The 25,986-nt window shown below is 35.3% G+C and overlaps 1 protein-coding gene across 7 annotated transcripts in view; it reads right to left on the minus strand.

Annotated features, from left to right (window-relative positions):
• LAMA2 (laminin subunit alpha 2) overlaps positions 1–25,986 on the minus strand; it is a 676,086-nt gene that overhangs the window by 392,367 nt on the left and 257,733 nt on the right. For all 7 annotated transcript variants that reach the window (XM_030928801.1, XM_030928799.1, XM_030928802.1 and 4 more), the window contains exon 4: positions 24,794–25,036. In XM_030928801.1, coding sequence (XP_030784661.1) covers positions 24,794–25,036 — 243 coding nt within the window. The remainder of the gene's footprint in view (positions 1–24,793; positions 25,037–25,986) is intronic.

Here is a 25,986-nt window from a genome sequence, read left to right on the forward strand (position 1 = left end):
ATATATATATATATATATATACACACACACACACACACACACACATATATGCAGAAGTGAGAAGGCTGGGTCATATGGTAGTCCCTTTTTTCTTTTCTTCTTTTTTTTTTTCTTTCTTTTTTCTTTCTTTCTTTTTTTTTTCTTTTTTTGAGACAGAGTCTTACTCTATTGCTCAGGCTGGAATGCAGTGCAGTGGCACAATCTCAGCTCACTGCAACCTCTGCCTCCCCATTCACACAATTCTCCTGCCTAAGCCTCCCAGGTACCTGGGATTACAGGCATGCACCACTATGCCAGGCTAATTTTTCTATGTTTTTTAGTAGAGACAGGGTTTCACCACATTGGCCAGGCTAGTCTCAAATGCCTGACCTCAAAATGCTCTGCCTGCCTCAGCCTCGCAAAGTGTTGAGACTACAGGCGTGAGCCACCATGCCTGGCCTGGCAGTACCATTTTGAATTTTTTGAGGAACCTTCCTACTTTTTTTCCTTCCATAATGGTTGCACCAATTTACATTCCCTCTATGCTGATTTTATAATTTAAGCTTATCTTATTTAATTATCAGTGTTAAGAAGATATTAGCGCATCCTTTGTGTTTCTCATCCTTTTTGTGGATGAGGAAACAAGTTCAGAGAGGTTAAAGAACATGCTCAAGAACCAGCTAGGAAGTGGCAGAGCCTGAATTTAAGCCCAATAGTGTGGTGCATAAGGTTGGGAGTTAGTGGGGTGGAGCTGTGTTGGTGAGCCAGAGTATACCAACACAGTGAGAATGAGCTCAATTGTGAACAACAGATTTCACAAGCCCTGTTCAGTAAACCTGAAGATGCTGAATCCACACAAAAAGACAAGGTACAAACATTTGTGTAAAAACCCTTAGGGAAAAAAATCAGATGGTAAACTTCATATGTAATCCTGCTTTTCAGTCTGGTGATACAGGGTCTCCCACAGATTTCCAAAGTCATGAAGCAAAGAATAGCACATGAAGGCTTGCTAGGCCATAGTTCCCTGAATTTCACTTCGGACTCTAAGTATTGGTAAGACGGTTTGTGAAAATGAGCTCATGTACAAATTGAAGCTTCCCAGAACGAAATCCAGTTGCACAGAGGAAACAAAAATGTCTATGCTGGTGGTGTTCTATGAAGAAACATTTGGCATACAAGTAATAAGTTCTCATATAATATTTTTTCAAAAACTACCTAATAAATATTGACTACATAAATATAGTTGGAAAAAAGTCTATTTCCTTCAATATTCTGATGATAATTTATAAAGTAATGGTATGATGGAAGGTCTACAGAGTTAAGCTTAAAGTTTTCATAGACAATTAGCTACATATACAACCAGTAAATCGGTTTTAAAAACTTGAAAGTTTTGCTTATAAGTTTTAAGAAATGTCTAAAACATTTAATGATCTTTTTTCACAAAATTTTGAGAGTGAGCTGTAATTTTGCAATAGGCATCAGGATAATGAGTCATAATCACAAATTTTATTTTTTCCTGCAGTGAAGCAACAAATAAGATACCTTCCCTTTATCTCATCTGAAGCTATTACCTCAGGAAAGATTTGGGGGTTTAGGTAACTCATAAATCTTTAATAGGTCAATGCCTCAGAAAATTGACTCATTAATTTTAATTATGATTTCAAAATATATTGTTTATAATTTACTACTCCATTGTAATGTCTTTGAGACACAGCTTTTTCCCTAGTTTTTTTTTTTTTTTTTTGAGGATATCAATATAATTAATTTCTGAAAACCTGTTTATAAGGTATTAGAAAGTCTAATATAGAGATTCACTAACAAGATGACTTTATTTTTCTAAAGCACACAGTTTCCAGATTTGAGGTATTTGTTAGCATCACCTTCCAGAACTTCCTGCTTGATATAAAGTGTCATGAGCCTACGCCACTTCTAATATGTAAAATTCAGGAAGATCTTTGGAGTAGCAGACACACCATTGAAAACACACAGAAGATACAACTAGATATACTAGCATACAAAGTTGTTAATCCATGGGAATGACTCATGCTAAATTAAAATATTCAAGTTAAAAAGAAATGCAATGGTGAACAACAGCATCAAGAGAATCTGTCTATAATAAAAATTGAAAGTGTATTTGCAGAAGACACTGAGGACCTCAAAAAAATTGTTAAAATATCTTTCTTACTGAATTTCAAAATCTCCCAATTTAGAAAGTCTAGTAGACAAACATCGCAAAACGGAACAAGCACAGTGATGAGGGTGATTCATTTGTTTTTATAAGCTCCCTGCACATAATTATTTCTGAAAATACATCCCAAGCCCACCATCAGCGCGGGACAATGGAGAAGGAGGTCTTTGTCTTTTGCTCAGCAGGGACCTCTGGCCTAATATGTCTTCCCACCCACTATTGCCACACCACATGGTTCCACGGTTCAGTGCAATTTAGCTTCACATATTGTTAACCATTTCAGCATTCACAGTCTCCTTGAAAAGTCCAGCTGAAAGGGCATACTGATTCATGTGGCTTAAAAATATCCTTGCAATTCAGAAGCTATTTTTTTAATAAAGGCTAGAAGGAAGGAGTGTGAAGAAGACATTAGATACATTTGGATTCTTTTACAATGCCCACTTCTACATTTTCCCGTATCTTTTGCCTTTGTTCCATGTTAGAGCAAATACGATAGCAAAAGGTTGTGTATACCCGAGGATACTAATTTCCTTGAAGATTTCCTAACCCAATGTGAAGAGACATGTAGAAAGTCGTAGAAAGTCCTTAGACATATTTATTAGTTGGTTCTTCACACAATTCTGTGCCAGTGCATATCGAAAATAAAATGTGGGTCAGGCGCGGTGGCTCACGCCTGTAATCTCAGCACTTTAGGAGGCCGAGGCGGGCAGATCACGAGGTCAGGAGATCGAGACCATCCTGGCTAACACGGTGAAATCCCGTCTCTACTAAAAATACAAAAAATTAGCCGGGCGTGGCGGCGGGCTGGGAGTACAGTAGCTGTACTCCCAGCTACTCGGGAGGCTGATGCAGGAGAATGGCGTGAACCCGGGAGGCGGAGCTTGCAGTGAGCAGAGATCATGCCGCTGCACTCCAGCCTGGGTGACAGAGCGAGACTCCGTCTTAAAATAAAATAAAATAAAATAAAATAAAATAAAATAAAATAAACAATATATCCTTTAGCCTACAATTTCGCTTCTCAGATTTATTTACGTAAGTATTCATGGAAGAGTATAAACATACTTGTACAAGACAGTCATTACAACATTGCTGATAATCAAGAAAAGTTAGAAATAACCTGAAGGACCATCAGTGGAGATATGATAAATAAGTTGCAGTATACTTACGTTTCAATGGAATACTATGTTAAAATAAAAACAAGGCAAATTTACCGATGCTAAAATTTAAAAAGTGTACAACATTTTAAATACAACCTCATAAGTGCAAAAGCAAATCATAAACACCATGTAGAGGATAATTCCACTTGTGTTAAAACAAGAACTATGTAATATAACAAGAACATATTTTATTCATACATTTTCACTTTTGCATAGAAAATGAAATCTAGGAGGATATATGCCAAATGTTAATTGTTGCTAGCAGTGAAAAGAACATGGGGAGGAGACTTTCTTTATCTTTGAACCGCTGATCCCAAAACAATTCTCATATAATTGCTTTATACAATTTTGCACTATTTATTTTTTAATTGGAATTTTTAAATATTACAACAAAACTTCCAGTATGCTATATTGCTATTTTCCCCTTAAAAAGTTTTCAGACTTAGTTCCTCACCCTTACGCCTCATGGATAAGGAGTAACAGCCCATCAACACTACTAGCGTCCCTGCTTCGCCTTCTGTCATTCTTTAGGGAAGCAATTAAAAACAATAACACACTTTTCACAGCTTTCAGTGGTTTCTCATCAGTCTTTGATACTTAGAGAAATTCTGACTGTATACTCTTGTCATATATTCCAGTCTATTAAAATTGTATTAAAGACAGGATCACAGTACTTGGGAAGAGATTTGTAAGAGGTGAATTTCCAACTTTAAATGCAACAAAATAGACCTTTATGTAAGCTACTTGTCTCCAACTGGACTACAATACATTGGTATAGTTTTTACATTAATCAGATGAATGTCTTTTAACTATGTTCAGCGTGTTTAAATACAGCACATTTTCAAATAGCTTTAAAATCTCCAAGGATATGCACATACACTATCTTATTTTGATATCACAATAAAGTGAGAGGATAGAGGAAGAAGGAATCGTAAACCAACTCACAGATAAGAAAATTTAGCTTCTAAAAAGGCACATCTAAGAGCTCAGTGAAAGAGACCAGGAGGTTACAGAGACTACAAGTGATAGAATTGGAAATTAGATCCAGTTTTTATTTTTCATTTTTTACTTCAAATCCAATGCAGTTTTTATTAGACACAATCACCTCTGTAAGATGAGCATTCTTCTCCTGCACAATGCTATAAAATAGGTTGTTAATTCATTCGTTCAGCTATTTCAGTGTACATTTTTATTTTCTTCATTTTATCCTGCTGATCACAATGCATTTCTTTTCATTATCAGATATTTGGCAGGGAGTCACATTGATTTTCTTTCATGGGTAAGGCAAGCAAAGTTTAGTTAATGCTCCTCTTATGATGGTTCATGTCACTATTCCTCCTACATGATGTAAGTCTAAAGTATGTATCCCGTAGTATCCACATGCTTATGCAAACACAGACACTTTGAAGGCAGGTTCATGATTGTGGCTAAGCACGCAGACTGTACCATCAGCCTGGGTTCAAATCCTGACTCTGCCACTTACTAGCTGTATAAACTTGGGCAAGGTAATATTGCCCATCAGTTTTCTTATTTGCAAAATGGGAACAATAAGAGTGTACATTGCATGAGGTTACTGTAAAGGTTTAATGAGTTACAAGATGCAAGGCATTTAGAATGGTACTTGGCGCATGGCACGTGATCAAGAAATGTGAGCTATTATCACTCAAAGTGTGTGCTAGAAAAATACATTGGTTCTAACCAGAAGCCATCTGAAAAAACATTTTTGCATGGCAGTAGGCTGCCTCTCTGTTTTTGTAGGAGTACATTCTGTACTTTAATCACACAGAAGACTACCTGGCAACAAATACGGATGCTTAAGTGTCTGTCAAGTAATTCAACTCTGAGAATTTGTCTGCACATCTGACATTTGAGAGTGATGACAAAGTGGACATACTAAGCACCCACCCCCTGTACTCCTCATGAATTAAGTTAGACTGTTCCAAAAGTACAGAATTAAATCATATTATCTTAGTTCCTCAGAGACATATGAATCACCACTGAGTAAAAAATTTAAGAGAATATCTTTAGCTTTCTTATGCTGCAGAAATAAGAGAGTAATATTGTCCTTTGCACTAGTGATGCTTGAAATCCTTATACTTTTTTCTACCTGATGTCCTTACATAAGGACTGCATTAAATTTGTCTGAGAATTCATTGCCAATAAAATGTTCATCTTGAAAATTTGGAAGCTTTCTTCTTTGTCAGACACTAGATAATTTAACATTTTCTTTTTTGGTCCTAATTGTCTGACAATTCTGCATTAAATTACAAGTTCAACTGCAACAACTAACTCATCCCAGATGAGCAGCTAGTGTGCATTTTTCTTTCTTTTTTTTTTTTTGTTCAGTGAAATTTTAATTTTTTGTCTTTTTAAGTTGTGTTTTGTCATGTATGCCACCTTGACACTTTTCTCAAAGACAAGCATAAAAAGTACACTTCTTTAACATGCAGTGGTAATAAATTCATTTATTTGTGTCATCTCTTTATTCAGTTGCTCATCTAGTATTATTGAGCACCAATCTTGCTATGTATAAGAAAAATAGTAAAAAACTAGACAACCTGCAAGTCCTTAATTTCTTTAAAGTAGTTATAAGAAAATAATATATTGAAGAAAATTACTGTTTTCAGAATGAATACATGCATAAAATGTATGTTATTAAAACTGTTTCTCTGATAATCTGTTAATTCATCTCCTTTAAAAAACTGCCTTTTAATCTGTGAATATGACATAAATCTTTTTTAAACTATCATATTAAAAAATAATACAACTAAGTGAATGGAAAAACCTTTCACACAAACCATCTTGGTTGGATACATATCCCAAAAATATTCAGAAGATTTTAGAACTATGCATAGCTGTGGTCAGAACTTCAGGACATTCCTTTGACTGTCTCAATATTACCAAATTTCATCTGTGAAGGTGAATGATTTTGGGTGCAGGGAGACAAACAAAATCATTGAGAGTCACGACATGAAGTCATCGTTTTAAAAACAATCAACTCCAAGAAAAAAGTTAAAAACATTTTGAACAACATTCGAACAACATTGAACATTGCATTTAATTTAATGAATGAGGGTCTCTTTTATCCCTGCCAGTTTAATAGCTGGGACTTACAGTATTTATTTTATTATGGTGATTTCTGAAACTTTGCTTAAAATTGAATTTACTAGCACACTTCATAGCCTGTGCTACAAAAGCTCAGAAAGAAATGATTCTCTACCTGCTTTTATAATGTCATTAATCAACTTAGTTTCTTCCTTTTCCTCCACTCTAAGAGCAAGTTTCTAAAGAGTAAGATTCAGTCACAGCTCTCAAAAAGCTTGTACTCCGAAAAAACCCTGTGCAAATCCCAAATTGCTAATTGCATGCATAAAAGCCCTAGGAGGTCAGGAAAAAAAGAAATTGTAAGTTGCTTTCTGCAATGTGCTGAAATAAATGATAATAACAGCTGTCATTTATTATATCTGCACCTTAGCCGGATGTGTTATATAAATTATCTCATTTAATACAACTAATGTGGGCAGATATGTATTTATACTTCCTCATTCTTAGATGTGGAAACTAAACTTCAAAGAGTTACCCAAGATTATACAGCTATTGATTGCCAGACCAAGATTCCAAACCAGGCCTGATTTCAAAGGCCCTTGCACTCAGCAACACCACCTGTTACCAGACTGAAGTCCTCCTTCTGTACAGATCTCAACCATTTCTGCCATGGGAAAAGCTGGTAGGAGAGAAAATAGACTGGCAGGACTTCAGATGAAACATGGTTTGTGTTTCCTAAGGAATTTAGGAATTGAATTTCCTAAGGAGGCTGTTACACTCACTTAACCATGTCTCTTTAAAATGAATAAACAGCAGCTGAGAAAATACATTTCTTACAGAAGTATTCTATATGCATCAGACAAATAAAAAGACCCTCGACTCCAGATGTTAATGTAAAATTATCCAGATGCTACAAAATGATCATCCAGAATACTGGAGGCAAAAGAAAACCCAGCTGAAAATTGATTTCAAAAAGAGAAATCAAAGTGGAGACACCAATTTGTATTTTTGCTAAGTTACAGAAGACTGGTCATTTCTCTGTTCTTTTTTAGTACACACATGTGGAAAGATCTCTCTTAAATGATAAAATAGAGTTGCAAAATTGGGAGTTTCCTGGCTTGAATAATTAATGCACGGTTTTCTGGGCAACATTCTGGTATCTCTGTAACATTTTGCTTCTGTGTTGCTTTTGGATAGAGGAAGTACAGATCTCTGAGGGTGAAATGAAAAAAATAGAAGTCATTGTCATACAAATAATTTGTGTTATTAATATTCTGTGGATTTTAAAATTTGAATCTAGAATGATAGGTTATTTTGTTATCGATTTTTTCTGGGATTTAGGTGTAGCTCTAGTACATAAATGAATGACATATGCAAACACCACAAAATTCTAAGCTAGTTAGTTCAATAATCAGAATATTCAAACTAGACAAGTCAGTTCCCACTTTCAACTCCCAGGCATGATTTATCTGAATTGGCTGACTGCATGGAAGACCATACATATATGTTTATGGGATGTAAACTGAGGAGTGGGCAAATGTACAAAGGAGTAGGTCATGGCACCCTCCCTCATGGAACTCAAAAGCTTTTAGCAATGCCTGGTAAACAGTAGTATCTTTCAACTACCTAATCATGTAGGAAAAGACATTGGGAAAAGATTTTATGTTAAGTGTCTGCACATAAAATATAGAGTTTTTTTTTTAAAAAAAGCAAATACAGAAAACATTCATTCTTATTACTGGATTTAAAACAAAACAAACAAACAAGCAAAAGTTTATTTGTATTCCTATCTCAAGAAACATCCTTTTTGTAGTTTTCCTTTAGGGAATTGCATGAGTTATAACCGTATCAAAGGGAACTAACAAGAATGTCATTTAGTTTTGAACCTTTAGCTGTTCTTTAACCTTGCAGTCTTCTAATAAGATGACTTGTTTACTCTTGTTTCTGCAGCTGTGAATTCTGGACAGAGTTGTAGTGATGCTATTTTTCAGAATAACCCCAAATCCTCTTTCCAGACCAGAATATCAAAGTATTGTTTGGTTCTGCATGTATTTTGTTGATTACTCTTGACCTAATTATTTTATATCTGTTCAACCTTGATTTGTATTTACCTTATGCTGTACAAGTCCTCTTGGGATTTTTTAATATATAAATATTCTATTTGATCTGCATCCAATTTTGAAGTCCAAAGTCTAAAGGGCCTGAAGATGCTATTTCTTTATTATTTAAGACAAATTTTAGTATTCTTGGAATTACTGATATCAGCTCCTTTTCACATGCTGCCTTTGTTTGCTTTTTTGATAAAAATCTCATTTGGCTAAAAAATTACCTGTGTTATTTTCAATTAAAGGAACTTAGGCACCAACTGAGCTATTTTCCAGTGATAGGGATAAAATGCTCCGAACTATCTCTCCTCTGAGTCCTAGTGTAGGGCCTTACCATGGAAGGGCTGAGGATGACGGTTATTTCCGGGTTCCCCTCTCAAGGGTGCCTCAAAGACACTAGTGAGCCTTGGCAAATTTCAGTTGAGTGTACAGGTAGAAGGGTATACACACTTTATGTTGCTCAGGACATCATTTTGCTACTGTCTTAATGATTTATCTTCCTAAGAACACTATTTGTAGTCCTCTGTCTATGTTACCCGCTCTTTCTGCGGTCACAGAGTTTTTATTTGTTTGCTTTGTTTTGTTGTTCTTTTGCCTATATTTAAATGGCCCATGTTGCTTAATGGAATTAACTAGTAGAGGCTATGTCATGGCACCCAGACAACAAAATGTAAGTGCTGAAGACAAAACCAGTTACTTGGCTTTTGGCTTTTGGCTTTTCTGTCTGCCTTAGGATTCCATCAGTTCTCAGATGCTTTTCGGCTAACCATACTCTCAAGAAAAATGTGTGTGCTTTTCTTAGCATGGAACACCAGCAAAAAGAGTACATCCATCTCCTGCCAACTGGGTTGATTGATTTATGACAAGAACTTAGAATTCGAACATTAGCCCCGATTGTTTTAGGAATTATTAAAAGATTGTCAATGGAAAGATTTACAAAAACACTGGAGAAAATGAGGGGCTAACACATTGTAATACTAGTGACAGAGCCTCTCATGCTAAAGAGTGACCCCCACATTATGTAAACATTGTTGGAAAACATTTATGAAACAGGATGCATTGTATAAATCAAAGCTAAAATTCCAAATGTTTCTATTTCTTATGCTGCTAAACATCCTTCTTTTTATTTTAACATTTACTTAATCATAATCATTGTACAGGGAAATAATTCTCCCTAAAATCTGTTTCTATGACACGTTTCTGCAAGGCAGGTGTTTTGTTTTTGTTTTTGTTTTTGTTTTCCCTAAGTGTACGTTTAAAATGTAATTTTCTCATCCTGAAACTGTTTTACAGTTCAGTACAAACAGCCTCTCTACGCAATGTATTCAGTTATTCAGTAGGTGAAATAATTATGGTGAGTCAAGGCAATTGCTAGGAACATAGCCTGTCTCCCATCATTCCCTTCCACATTTTCCATGTGGCAACCACACAGTTCCCTAGACAGGTCACTACCATTCTCTCTCTCTTTCTCTCTCTCTCTCTGTAATCTTGTAACCAAGACTTTTCTGTACTACAGATCTTTACTCTGACTTATTTCATCTCTTATCTAATCCCTCCAAAGCATAATGTCTGTTATCCCCTGCACCTAAGACAGTGTTTGCCATAAAGGCAGTGCTCAATGTTTATTTATTGAAAAAAATAGCTAAATGTTGAGGTCTACTCACTGGCTACATATTCCCAAGAAAATTATTCATGATATTAAATTGTTTGGTGTTAGAACTGAAACTGTATTCCAGCTCATTTTTGTTGTCCTCTTTTTTTTTGTAATGCATTTGCTTAGTAGTGATTAATGTGTGCACTGGTCTTCCACAGCTAATTCGACACAAAAGTTTATCTTTCTATAAGATAAATGGATGCAACATAACAAATTGAAATAATGGAAGAGAAAAATGTCTTTAATCCACCGAAAGAACAAACTAATGTGGAGATAAAAAATAACACAAAATTAAACCATTCTGATATTTTTTCTTTAAAAAGCAATAGAGGATTTTTTTTCCCCTTGACATAATCCAAGAAATTTTACCAACAGTCATGCAATAAAGGTAGTTTATCCTGAAGAGAATAGTGGATAAGTGCTGTAAGTGGATGTCAGGTTTTAAAATATGTAAAATGCCCCTAAAAGGTGTCAACTGTCACTCCTGATAAAATGAACATCTACACATGTGATTATATAATACATATAAGGGTAACAGAGTGTGTCTATGTGAAGATACAGGTATATACATACATGCTTTATATTCTGTGAGCCAAAACAACACAGTTCTCAAACTTACTACTGGTAACCTGTATACCACCAACTTTCATGTAGTTCCTTATAACAACTCATATAATGCCTGATTATTAGTACAAAAATATTATTTGCTATATCCCCCTTACCTGCAAAATTTAAAAACAAATGTAGTATGACTCATGTTTAGTTTAATATTCACCATATTACTAATTTGGTAAAGAAAAGGCCTTCACAAATTAAATTATACTTATACATTGTTATACTTACACATTGTTTTAGCAAAAGGACTTGTCTGATTTCCCATTGATGCTTTTGCTAAAATACTGTGTACATCTGAGGTTATACTTAGGACAGTATTTCTGCAAGTATTTCTATTCAGGCTTTGGCATATTATTAGTTTAAACCATATGAAACTGCATTTTTATTGAATAAAATAGTCAAATATTGGCAATTTCCCATGGCTCAACATAACAGTAGTAGGCTCGGTTTTAGAGGGCACTTATAATTTGAAAAAGGAAACAAATAATTCTGATTACTGAATGAAGCTAAAGAACAAATTTACACAAAGGAAATATAATTTTCTAACTTATAATCTTGCCAGGACTGCCATTTTCCTTTGCAAAATAAGTATCATAGGATTTTTGTTATCCATGATTAGAATTTAAATTATATGTCTTATGTACTACCCAGGTAGCAGAATTGAGCAATAGTTTTCATTTACATTTTTCCAATGAAAACATTTGACTGTAGTCAGTCTGCTATGGTGCAAAATAGTACACATCCTCAGGCTAGAATGCTCTGCTGTACATTTTTCTCCAGTTTTCACTTCATAGCAGGGGACCTAGTAACGCAAATTCTGATATCTTTTTAAGTTTGCCTATAAAGTGTAATCATAACCATTCCACTCCTGGGTTACTTGTCTCAAGGACTTTTGATGATAGCTCTAGTGTTGAAATAGTTTCCCTAAGGATCAGAAGCTTATTTTAATAGCTTCAATATCCTTTGTTATATTTTCAAGTATACTTTTGCAATAAAGATTATAGTACATTATCTTTCCCGTGTAAGACTGATTAACTGACACACCCTTGGGTTTTTCTCAGTAGAGATGGTGGATGGCATTTAATTATCCACACAGTGTCGTACAAACCCTTGTGACCAATGGTAAATATACATTTAGGAAATGACTGATTGGACCTAAGTGTTCCATTTATGAATGGAATGATTATAAGGTTTGCCATCAGAAGGTCTGCACTGGACCTGGACTAGAGATTAGTGTAGAACATTTACTACAGTGTGACCACAAATCAGTTCCTTCACTTCCATCTGTAAAATGAGAATAACAACAATTTTGGCTTCAAGTATCTCCAAGGCTTTGGTGAGGATCAGATGGAAGAATGCATGGCAGAGTGCCTTGTAACTGACACAGCGCAATAGACAAATGATTATTGCCAATATTATTGATAATACAAACAATAGTTAATCCACTAATCCTCTTCCTTTTGCTTGGGAGTCATATTTTAACTGAAAGGCTTAAACTCTACTTAGGTAACGTAAAATAAAACTGATAATAACCAGCAAATCTAGCATGATCTGCCATTCCATCAGGGAATGTTTACTTGGGATTTTAGGCCTGATTATAGATGTCATATATGAATTTTGACAACCTGAAGTGCTTCTTATAATATCAAGTTCATTTAATAGCCCTTTTCTTTCTTTATGTAGAGAATAAATATTGTTCCTGCCTCACAGTTCAGTAATCTCAATACACTTCAGAATTGGGACTTGAATTATTGACAACAGTTTATAATTTTCAGTTCAGAAAACATTTTCTATAATAAATTGCAATGAATATAAGTAGAACTTTTTTTTTGCAATAAGGTGCTAGCATATTTAAATGCTTGTGTGCCTATCTGTACAATACTAACAATGGCCAAGAGTGGATTCTATGAAACCATACTGTCTTTCACACAAGAAGTAACAGGTCTACACAATGAAATCTGAAGTTTATTTGGATCAAAACTGACAAGCTTTGAAGAAAAGTTCGGAAGATTAGTGGTTTAATAAATTGAATGGGATAGAGGGCTGGTCTTTTCTGACAATGGGATAGATGACGTCAATTCAATTTAGATGGAATTTTACCTGAGTAGTCAATTAATAACAAAAATAACAGAAAGAATTAGCTTGAGTCAAATAAAAGAAAAACATAATTTTTAAGGTTTTGTTTGACCAAAAGTGTATTTACTTGTTGGTTTACTTAATGTTTTAATAAATTTTACTCTAAGATAGAGAATTACTATATCTCTGTCAAAGTAATATTGATATAATTACCTACAGTTTGGAGAAATATATCTCTTTTAAGTCATTTAAAACCCTAGTATCTACAGCCTCACTTATGTGCACAAAATAGTTAACTATGTTCCAAAAATATAATTTTACTGGTTTTAGCAGCCAATTTTAAAGACTTCATAAATTGATTTATGTATTAAGGCATTTCAGAATTTTATTTCAAAATGTAGTGACATTATTATAATGGGTCTCAACTATGTCTAACACAGCATTTTGTTCTCTCTTATAGAAATGGACAAGAAAAATATTCTTAGCGGGCCTCCTTGTGGAGCATTAAAGTCGTGGTCAAAAACTGAAACATGGGTATAATGCTTGAGAAGTTCTGCAGTACTTTGACCACAAAAGATGGGTTCTGTTGCCCACTTATAAAAGAAATGCATTGACTAATATCTCCCTATTTCTCCCAGCCTCTGCCCCCAACATAGAATCAACAGATTCTGTTTAAAATGTTCCTGATGAGAAATCTTGTCCTATCCATTTTTATCACCAGCCTATTTAATATGGTGTGGCCCCTGGGACGCCTAAACACTAGCAGACTCCATAACCACGCCTGGAAAGAAGTTAAACTCAATAGCTCATTCTACAGGTGTACTGGAAGGAAGTTAAATTCAACTAGTAACGCTATAGTGGATGCAAATTAATATTTAAAGATATTTTCTAAAACCCTTTTTATATAGCTTCTATTGGATCTCCTGTAATGTGATTCTTATTAGAACCAAATCAGGTATGCGTTTCGAGGATTCTTCTGTGAGTAAAACCCATATCACCTTCCTTATATGTTTATACTATTTGTTCAACCATTAGTCAATTATTTCATATAGTAAAATTTTAGAGGAATAACATGTTTTAGGAACATGGATAGCAAAAAACAAAACAAAAACCTTAAAACTGCTTTAACAATTATGCATGTAAGTTACTATTACTGTCTTGGGAAGAACTGTTGGTCAGTGGATCTTCTGTATTGCTATTAGCTTTTGGGATTTAGTATTGAAGGGAAAATGTAAGTTCCCTTAAAAAGGAAGGTCTTTTAAGAACAACTGAAAGGGAGGCTACAGATGGGTTGAATGGGTGTGGTGTGGGGGGGTGGGATAAAGAAATATAAGCCATCTGTAAATGTGGGTTACTTTCACTGAGGTTTTTATGGTCATATTTCCTATTGCCATGTAGAAGCAATGAATAAAGACACTAAAACACTAGACAAACAAGATTATATTTAGGTATCAAAAGTGCAAAATAGGCTAAGAGTAAAATGATCAAAAGTAATGCAAAAAGTCACTTTAAAAATTATTAAAGAAAAAAATCTGACAAGTATATAACACAATTGAAATACATGAAAATCCAGAACCAAATTTTAAAAATATTTTAAACACAACACAAAAGAAATATAAATATACATCATTTGCCAGAATAAAGCTTGAAGCAGAAAAAACTGATAAATATAAATATACCAAGATAAAATTATTAAAATCAGCAATCTAAAATCATTAAAAAGATTAAAAAATGAGCAAGATAAAGAGGTTAAGAAATCAATTAAAGTGAAGGTAAAAAAAAACCTATTAGATATAAAAATGAAGTAATTCATCAAAGCTTAAAGGTAAAGAATTTTTTTAATCTAAAACATGAAAACACTGAAACCCCAAAATAAAAAATAAGCAGCAGCTCAAACTCAGACCTGTGCAACCTCACATAGAGTTTCAGCAGAACCTGCTAAGAGAGGGGACTTCTGAGCCTATAGTATTGAGAAGATTTTCCAGGAAACCCCAGACAGAAGGAAACCTTTAGCCTTGTACCTTTCTGGTGCTCTGAGAATACACTGAATTCAAATCAAAGCTCCAAAAATTACTAACTAAGGAACCCTGGGAAACTTATTTGACCTCTCTGTACTATCTGTGTCTCAGGTGTAAAATGAGACAAGTATTAGTATATATGAATTTATACATGGGAAATTCTTAGATTAACATCCTCCATAAAATAAATGTGCAACAAATACTAGCCATCATTTGTTATTGTTATTATTATTGTTGTTGTTTTTATTATTATTTTTGTCTACTTAGTCCTGGACTAACCCTACATTAGCACTGAGACCCTCACCTATGCCTTCTGGTCCTCCAACTTCAGTAAGCTTGTGGTGTTTTGCTTCACATTCCTTCAGTCTTGTTCAGTCGCCTCTGCCTTCCCTAGCCATGGCCCCATGTGGTATGGCTGGTTCCCTCTCATGTTCCCCCCTTGCATTCCAGGCTGAGCCAGCTCAGTCATTTCACAGTTAGGAGTGGGCTTAAGCCAATGTTACCTACTGAACCTTGAGAATAAAAAGGCTGGAAATGCTATCATATTGTAGAGGTTAAAGAGAGTGTTGCCATAAAAATCTAATTTGAGCATTTTCATAACCATGTAAACTGGCTGGGGCACATATTAGGTAGTTTACTCTTCTTTCTGAACCCTATTGTTAATCCTTGCAGAGCTATCTGAAAGCCAAATCCAGGTAATTCCCCAAAAGTCAGTGTGCAGTGTCTTTGTACCTTCTTCCACAGCCCTGGGCTTCTTTACCCAGCTTGACAGAAGCTTACCCTTCTGTTCCATTTCAGTGGCTCCTGTTCCACAACACTGAGACAACCAGGTCTCTTAAATATTGGTGTTTTCTCCTCAGGATTCCATTCTCATTCAGTTTCTCTGGCTATCTTTCTTTTTCAACAATACTGCATTAATTTTATAAGGATTTGTGGATGCTTTCTGGGCATTATATATATATGTACGTATTTTGGAGGAGTAAGGGAGTCTATTAACTGATCAGCAGAGAAAAAGGAGGAATATAATCCTCTTAATTTTATCTTTATTTTATTACAATGATATATTTTTAAAATATAACAATAAATTACCTTAAATAGATAATGTATTTTATGTGTGTGTCATTCCAAAATATTTCAGCTGCTCTGTGTCTTCCAACCAGAGTTGAAACATTTCATTTTTTATAGGACTCCATATAAACCTCATTGTAAGGAGGTATTTTAATATTGTTGCTCCAGGTACTGACTGGCCCCACATTGGTTTAAAAAGAATTATTTTTAGAGAAAGGAAGCCTGAAACCCCAAATAATTATTTACCTAAATTTCTATTCAAAACCAATACAAATTAGCGATACTCCACTGTTTCTCCCTAAAGGAACAATTGCAAGGGTAATTGAGAAAGGCTAGGTCTTCATTTCCATTCCCTCATTTCCATACAAACTCACATGTGAAATCATGTTATAACCTTAACAATGTTATATCAAAGGAGAATTTCTGAAACATTTTTTAATACAGTCTTGGGTTTGTGTCTTCCTTCTCCTGTATTTGCAATTCTAAGGATCACCATAATGTCAGATGATGAAAAGAGGAAGAAAAATATTCTGTCTGTATATATAAAATTCTGTCACATAGGAAATCAAAATAATATCAAAGCTCTACATACAGTTTACAAAAAAAAAAAAGTGTCTTCAAGATTTAATGATTGTTTCTCCAGGGATTTTTATACAAGCCTGCCATGTTTCAAAGCAGAATCAAAGTGAATCTAAGTTCCATTGAGCTGCAGTCCAGGAGAAGGAGAAGGTGGTGGTAAGAAGGAAAAAAAAAATCATATGTAAATAACTTAAAGTTCTCTGTATGAGGAAATAGAAGTAAAATCACTATGGCAACCATGAATATTTAGTTAGCAGTCTAGTGACAATCCAAATAAATTAAAAGCAATAATCTGAGTCATAGAAAGGGAAAAGTCTCATACAACAGAAAAATATTATAATTTTAATTCTAGGATCTCTAAAGCAATGCCATCTAGACAGTTCGTCCTCCTCAACATTATTACTGTGATTCTTCTCTCAGCTACCCCTTTGACCATCAATAACTTAATTTTAGTTAGAAGTTTATTTGCTCGACTCAAACCTGTCAAGAGATTCAGTCCACCAAAACCTATCACGTTTCTTGACAGAAAAATTAGTCTCTTTCTTCAGTTGGAAGTAGCTGGAATGACCACTATTCTTTCCCTAAATAACTGGTGCCCTTTTTTCCTACAGGGTTTAAAAGGCTGAAGCCCTGAGCTTCTGACAAATCTAATGAATTAAAAGTTCTGGTTTCAGGAGTGGCTATTTTTCAAATGCTTCTAGGTGATTTCCAGTAAAGCCAAATTCTCGAGGTGCTTCCAAGTGGCAGTTCTTGTTAGCAGTTCTCAATAGCATCTGGGCTACTGCTTTCAGCAGAGGCAGCACTTGGGCTATGATAGCAGCTCTTGATGGCTTGGTTCCCTGCGGCACTGCTGGACATGCATGTTATGTAGCTGTTCCCACAAGAACTCTACCCTATGGTTGACCTCAAAGTAATGGAGGCTTCTGCGGTCTGTTGCTTCATACCCTGCAAATTCTCTTAGGGAGCTCAGTATCATTTGCTCAAAGCAGGACAAAGTAGGGTCCCTGCTGAGCCTTCTCTTGGCATTGATGACAGAAAATTGCTCTTCTAAAATAAAACTCTTTTAAGGCTTTTGCTCAAAGCCTCCTTCTATTTGCAGCCTGGATAGAGACACACCCGGTCATATTATTGTCCCGCCTATGTCCTCCATTATCCATCCTTTGCCAGGCCTTGAGACTTGATACCTTATGATTATCTCATAGCTCAGAATGAGCTTCTCTTCTCCCTTTAGGTGCAGGCCTAGGATGCTAAGCTTCAGGGTTAAGCTCTTTCTTGGTAGTAGTTGAACCTAGTTATCTAGGGGACTGGCAAATCCACATGATTAACATTTGTTGATCTCTTGAAATCATTGTGGGGTGGAGGGCAGAGAAGGGGCCAAATTAAACCATGAAGGGAAACAGGTGGGAATAGCTGGAGTAACAAAGCCAAATAAAACATCAGAGATGATGCAATTAAGATTAAAGAGGCCATAAGGAAAGACTAGACCTCTCCAGTGATGATATGGACATGGGACAGTATTGAAGTTTGGATACAGAGGCTGAAATTGAGGGTTTGAATATCCTTTAATAGATCGATGAGAAATTTACCTAAGGTATCTTTCAGCTCTAATGTTCTAAAGATTTTGGCACATGTCTCAAAAATTAAATTCTCTAGACGAGTGGCAATGTAATAAACCTTAGACTCAGTAGATTTGGCGTTAGTCATAAGAAGACTATTTCCTATTAATATTCTAAGCCTAAAACATGAACATTGTTGTCTGACTAGTGTGTAATAATTCAGACATATTTATTTCATAATGCCTTGTTACATGGATGGGCCTTAAAAATTCCTCTGGGCCAGGCATGGCGGCTCGTGCCTGTAATCTCAGAAGACTGTAACTTTAGAAGGCTAAGGTGGAAGGATCACTTGAGGCCAGGAGTTTGAGAACAGCCTGGGCAACATAGCAAGACCCTGTCTCTAAAAAACATTTTTAAAATTAGCTGGAGGTTGATTTTTTAGGTAGGAAGATTTCTTAAGACTAGGAGTTTGAGGCTGCAGTGAGCTATAATCATGCCACTGGACTCTAGTCTGAGCAACACAATGAGAACCTGTTTTTAAAGAAGAAAGAAAAAAACGGAAGGAAGGAAGGAAGGAAGGAAGGAAGGAAGGAAGGAAGGAAGGAAGGAAGGAAGGAAGGAAGGAAGGAAGGAAAGAAGGCAGGCAGACAGGCAGGCAGAAGGGAGGGAGGGACTTGTTTTTCTTATTTTGACATATTTAAGGAATATTTTGATGGTCTGGAAGAAAATGACCATTCAATGCTTAGTCAAAAATATACATTACAAATCACAGTAAATATTTAGATACTGTTGTCCACATTAAAAATCTGTCTAAAATATATATACCTATTATGTAACCATAAAAATTAAAAATAAATCATTTTTAAAATCTACCTATTAATAGAAGCATAAGCCCCATAAACCAATAAAAAAGAAACAAAAAATATTTGCATATATTAATAAACAATGATTGATGCAATGAGAAAACTGTTTCCTCTGTGGTATTGGTTCCAAAAATCCAGAAGCCCAGTTTTACCATGAGAAAACATCAGGCAAACCCAAACTGAATAATAGTCTATAAAATATCTCTAAATATCTCTTAAAATATCTCTTAAAACTGTCACAGATCAGTCACTAAATGCAACATAGTACCTGAATTGGAACCCAGAAGAGAAAAAATGAAATTGGTGAAGTGAATGAAACCTGAATAAGGTCTGCGGTTTAGTTAACAACAATGTATCAATGCTAACTTCTTAGTTTTGACATGTGTATTGTCATTATTTAAGATATTATTCCTAGGAACATCTGAATGAGGGAATGTGAGGATTCTCTGTAATCTTCATATATGTGTGTAAATTTAACAGAATTCCAAAATAAAAAAAAAATTAAATGCATGTGCAACTTCGCTTCTATTTATGGTAGATTATACAGTAAGAGTCAACACTGTCAATGATAACAACTAGAGAAACTGGATAAATATACAAAAACATATGTTTAAAGCCATGTGAGGGCTATCAGGAGAGTGAAGAATAACCTTTTCAACATCAAGGACAAAAGAGATGTCTAGACAGGTGATTGGTATGTTGTGACAGTTTTTGTCCTGTGAGCATTTTCCTGTCCAGAGACATGGCTGAGAGACTGAGCAGCACTTTGACAGCCCTGTTGTATTAGGAGGACAAAAGTTGGATTCCAGGACTGCATGGGTGGGACTTTGGTAATTCCCACACACGCTGCCTTGGACTCCAAAGACAGGCAGCATGAGAATGAGCATATACTGGAATTAAAGCAGCTGTCACTGGGTTGTAGTACCACTTTGAATCATCTGAATGTCCCAGAAATTTGAATCCCTAAAATTGAATTAAGTTGATTCAGATTTCCATTGCCTGGCAGTAGCATCAGAAAATCCACACAGGATGAAAACAATATACTAGCTCTCAAATTATTTCTACACGTTCTCTTTCAAATACAACTTCTGTTATACAAAGATAATCAGGCACATAAGAACGTAAGACAGCATAAAAAGAATCAGCAGATGAAACAGAAAATAAAATATATCCAAAAAGGTCATATATTAGAATTATCAGACAAAAACTTTTAAAAATAATTTTTACTTTATGTTCGAGGAGATCAAAAATAGAATATTGAAACTTTTAGAATAAATCATATAATTAAATTAAAATTTTACTATAAATATAAAATTTCAATGTAAAATGAGAAACAACTTCTATTTGAAAATGAACCAGGCTGGGCACGGTGGCTTATGCCTGTAATCCCAGCACTTTGGGAGGCCAAGGTAGGTGGATTGCAGGGTTAAGAGATCAAGACCATCCTGGCCAACATGGTGAAACTCTGTCTACTAAAAATACAAAAAACAGCTGGACATGGTGGCACATGCCTGTAATCCCAGCTACTCAGGAGACTGAGCAGGAGAATCGCTTGAACCTGGGAGGTGGAGGTTGCAGTGAGCCGAGATTGCGCCATCGCATTCCAGCCTGGGTGACAGAGTGAGACTCTGTCTCAAAAAAAATAAGAAAGAAAAACGAAAATGAACCAGAGAAATTTAGAAACTGAAAACTACAATATGATTAAGAATCCTATGAATAATTTTAATAGCAATGTTTACATAGCTGAGAAGAGAATTAATGAACTAGAAATAATCCAGAAGAAAATATCCAGAATGAAGCTACAGAAAGACAAAAGGATGAAAACTAAGGAAGAGAGTTTAAGATACATAGTGTATACAGTAAAAAGTTTCAAGTCATTTTTAATTAGAATCATAGAGCAGAGGGAATGGGGAAGAGGCAATATTTAGAGAGGTAATGACTGAACAGTTCTCTGAACTGATGAAAGACATCAGTCTGTAGATATGTAGAAAATAAAAAGGTACAATCTACAGTAGCATTGCCCAACAGAACTTTGTGCAATAATGGCAATGTTCCTTTCTGCCCAATCCAGTGTGATGGCTGCTAGTCCCATGTGGCTATTGAGCACTTGAAATGTGGCTAGTGCAATGGAGAAACTGAATTTTAATTTAATTTGGATTAACTGAAATTTAGATTTTAATTACCACATATGGCTAGTAGCTATTGCAGTGGGCAGTGAAGATCTGGAGCATCACAGTAAAACTACTGAAGAACAAAGATAAAGAAAAAATATTTAAAGAAATCAGAGAAAAGTCATTCCAAAAGATAGTAATTAGATAGCTGCATTCTCTGCATAAGCAATGGAAACCAGAAAACAATAAAATGTCCCAAAACAAAATAACTGCAAACCTAGAATCCTATATCTAATAACAATATCCATCAACAAAGGAGGTAAATTCTGTATGTACCGAGTTTAACACATAGGCATTATTAGAGATGAATTTGCATATTGGCTTTGAGACTTTTGAGATAAGAGTTGTTGCTGTCCTGTATTCTGAGAAGTTATCTTCTCAATGTGCCTCCTTCCACTCAAGCAGGGGGAGATTTATCGCTCTCTGTACACACTACTGTTATAGTACTTATACAATCATGTTTTATGTACTGGTTTAAATATTTGCTTCTCTTATTTGACTGTCACTTCTCTGTAAAGTTTTGAACATAAACAACTAATAATTGTATTCCAGGTGTTAAGGGTTATATGAAAGTACATAATTTTGAAACTGAAGCTGATGAGTGAGATTTATTCCACAGCTTTGTCTGGATAATGTTAGAGAAAAGCATCCAAAACTTTCAGAATATCCTGAAATGTTGTATGATAGCCAAAACTATATTATTTTAGAAATTACCATGCTGCCTTAGAACAATTTTGGCATTGAACTAATTCATCTATTAAAGAATTTTTTTTTTTTTTTTTTTTTTTTTTTTGAGACGGAGTCTCGCTCTGTCGCCCAGGCTGGAGTGCAGTGGCCGGATCTCAGCTCACTATAAGCTCCGCCTCCCAGGTTTACGCCATTCTCCTGCCTCAGCCTCCCGAGTAGCTGGGACTACAGGCGCCTGCCACCTCGCCCAGCTAGTTTTTTCTTTTTGTATTTTTTAGTAGAGACGGGGTTTCACCGCGTTAGCCAGGATGGTCTCGATCTCCTGACCTCGTGATCCGCCCCTCTCGGCCTCCCAAAGTGCTGGGATTACAGGCTTGAGCCACCGCGCCTGGCCTAAAGAAATTTAATCCCAGAGAGATTAAATCATTTGACCAAGGTCCCACAAATAACTGGAACCAGTACCAGAATCCAGGTCTTCTAATTCCATGTGTCTTTCTACTTACATTAGATCCAGCAATACTATATCTCCTCTGAACTACTTTTAAGTTTAGCGATTGTCAACTTTAAAAGACAACTTCTAGTCTTTACGAGATTATGGATGAAATATTTACCTGAGAATCAGAGACCTCAATTATTATTTCAGTTCTATTACCATTGAGCTGAGAGTCTTGGAGAATATCACCTGTCTATTCAAAAAAGTAACATATTCCACAAAGTAAGCTATATAAAATGAACAGATAGCCTAGGAGAGGTCTGAATTTAATTCTTATTCTTCAATCCTATCATTCTATAACAAATATTTTGAATTATTTTCTGTTCCTTATTTCATTCACTTCCCTATGAGCAACAAATGGATGTAAGGAAACATGTCATAGAGATAGTTCAGTCAGTTGCTCCTAATAGTAACCATCAATAAATAGTTTTTAGTTAAGTGTTGTCTAGGAGTGAAAACAATATAGCCAACTAAAGAAACTAAGTAATTAACTAACAAACATATCTTTTGTTTCATATTGGCAGGCTGACTTGGTTTAAGACATGGAGAACCATTTTTTTTTTTTTTTTTTGAGACGGAGTCTCGCTCTGTCCCCTTGGCTGGAGTGCAGTGGCGTGATCTCGGCTCACTGCCAGCTCCGCCTCCCAGGATCATGCCATTCTCCTGCCTCAGCCTCCTGAGTAGCTGGGACTACAAGCACCCGCCACCGCGCCCGGCTAATTTTTTTTTGTATTTTTAGTAGAGGCGGGGTTTCACTGTGTTAGCCGGGATGGTCTCGATCTCCTGACCTTGTGATCCGCTCGCCTCGGCCTCCCAAAGTGCTGGGATTACAGAAGGGAGAGAATGGGTAGGGTATATGCTTGTGACATGCATTTTACATATCTGCCTAAGTGTATTTTGCATTGCTTAATAAATTTCTGAATTGAATCATTTTTAAAGGTATAGAATAGTCTTAAAATATTAGACAATTATTAGTTTTATGTAAACTGAATCTAGGATAAAAATTAATAAAAATTCAACTCAAAATTCTTTCTGCAGTCCCTACTCTCCCATCCTCAGGCCAAACTGGCCAGGAATTGGATGCCTCTAGGCACAAAGCAGGTTGAACAGCTGTTTGACTCACTGCATTTGAGTCCTTGTCATTTGGCAGATTGAGATCTCTGCTGAGAGTACTATTTGGAATGTTTTTCCCCAAAACTGGTATTTTTGACCATGGAATTTGAAATAGAGTGAAGCACTGGTATATATTAATACACAAATAGTGCCTAATGAGGGTCTGACAGATTGATGCCAAAAACCTAATTTTCCCTAGAAGTGTTTAGAGATAACCCTAGATCAGCTGGGGTGGGCATGATAGAATGTATGGGTTTTCTGAAAATGTAAATATAAAAGATGATACTAGCTTCAGATGTGTGAGTATCAATGGAGATGTACATAATTAGGTAGGATGAAAGGAGATGGGTCACATATACTAAAGGGAGACAAGTTAGGGAAATATACTAAAGAGGTATTGGATAATCCAAGAGAGTCACTCAGTCAAAGCTTGGGTATTTGAGAGAAAACTAAGGATAATAATAAAAATAATAGTAGTAACGGTTTTTATTTCCTTAATGACAACAAAACAATAAAAATAGCACTTACAGAGTACTTAGTGTGCATTTCAGCATTGTTCTAATGCTTTAAATAAAATAATGCATTTATTCTTCTTGACAATTATATGAGGTAAGAACTATTATTATTCCTGATTTATGGGCGATGAAACTGAGGTACAGAGAATGTAAGTAACTGGATCAAGAACACACAACGAAGCCAGAAAATAGAAAAAAAAAAAAAAAAAACCACCAACCCCCTCACCCTCACACACAACTAATAAACTAATAACAACTGAAGCCATGGTTAGAATATGTGGCTTAAAATAAATGAATGAATCTCAACCACGGGATGAAAGACACTGGAGAAGTAGAACATATTTGAACTAAGCATATAACCTAACTTGCACATCACAGAGAACCTAAGACTTCCTGCACATTACTATTCCACAAAGCCTGACCCAGGGAAGAAACCCCACTGTAGGCCTATGGGGTGACAGCAGGAAAACATCAAAAGATTGAAAGAATTACTTTTCATTTGGGTCTTTCCTGTGGATTACATTTCTTCACAAATTCATGTCTTTTGTCTCTATCTCAGACCAAAGTACACACAAATGTAAGGCCACCTGTAAGGTCTCCAATCCTTCTCTAGTCATTAGCAATCCTCATTGTTGAGAAAGTCTCTTTATATGTAAAATTAATCATTGACTTTCCAGATTAAACCTATTTCCTCTTCTCTGATCTTTACTGGAGATGGGAGACACATGAAGGTAGTTAAAATTCTAATCACCTCAGGTTTTTCTTTTTTATTTAATAACTCATTTAAATGTACTTTTGCTAAATCCTATTTTAAAATCTCCCTCACATTAATTACTGATATATTCAGGTTTTTCTGACAGGCCTATTTCACCATTTTAAATGTGCTTAAATGGTGAGTTTTCTCATCTTACCTCTCCATTTTCTAAGGGGTGTATCTTGGAGTAAAATGAAGTGCAGATGACCTCATCGTCTTTGGCATATGACGGTGGCCCAGTGCGGGGATAAATATTGTAAAGGGTTAGGCACTCCGTATCTGTCACAGCATGATACTGCCAGGGCTTGTATTCAACATCATCAAGAGAGCGTTCCAAAATCCAGTTTCCAGGCCGAGGGGAGTTAGCTGCCTTCACAATCACATATGCAATCTGGAACACCTAGGGAAGAACAACAACAACAATAACATTGAATTCCCAAATATTGTCATCATTTTATGTCAAATATAAGTCTAAATGCTACAGTAGATTTTATTTCAGATTTTATTCTATAATCTTATAATGTTGTCTAAAATGATTTTGCCATTACAGGTTCATATTTAATAACCTTTTTTGCTAAAAAGTGATGTTTTGTTTTGGCTTTAAAAGAAGTGGATTAAGACTGGATTTTAGTTTTGTTAACAATTCACTGGCAACATTTCACCTGACACTTAAAGTTCCATTATAGTTATTACCACCCAAAGCATTTATTAATAGTACATACCAATTTACTCACCTTACTATGTTAAAGACTGTAAAATATAAACTAGAAATTCCCAGTGTGAATAGTGCTTAATAGTTTAGAAAACATGTTTACTTATATCAGATAATCCTCAAAAAAGTGCCATTTAGAGGGAGTTAGTATGGTATAGCATAAACAACATAAACACATTCCTATGTTCAGATTGTGGTTCTAGCATTGTGGCAGTAAACCCTCAATACATGTCCATTCATTTACAGTCCCAAATAGAAAATAATGGATGAGAAATTCCAGTGTTATGAAGACAACTGATTGAACCTGACATTAACTGAAGGGTTTCTGTACCTACTCTTTACAAAAGGTAAACATGCAAGAAAAGAGGCGAAATAAAGAGGTATTGTTACTGTCGACAGAGTGACAATGGAGAGGAATGTGGCAATGCTCTATTTACAAATTTGTATAGAATTTCAAGATATAAAAAAAGAAATATTCTAAATGTTTTGTGGTAGTACATATCTGTGTCTTTACCAATGTAGTCCAAAAGAATAGTGCAGAAACATTATAGAATGACATTTATATACAATGTTCTAGGTAGAAAGACAGATACAAATTAGTTTAAATTACTATTCCACCATCAATGTGTTGTTAATAC

This window comes from Rhinopithecus roxellana, chromosome 4 (assembly GCF_007565055.1).
Source record: "Rhinopithecus roxellana isolate Shanxi Qingling chromosome 4, ASM756505v1, whole genome shotgun sequence".
Taxonomy (NCBI): domain Eukaryota; kingdom Metazoa; phylum Chordata; class Mammalia; order Primates; family Cercopithecidae; genus Rhinopithecus; species Rhinopithecus roxellana.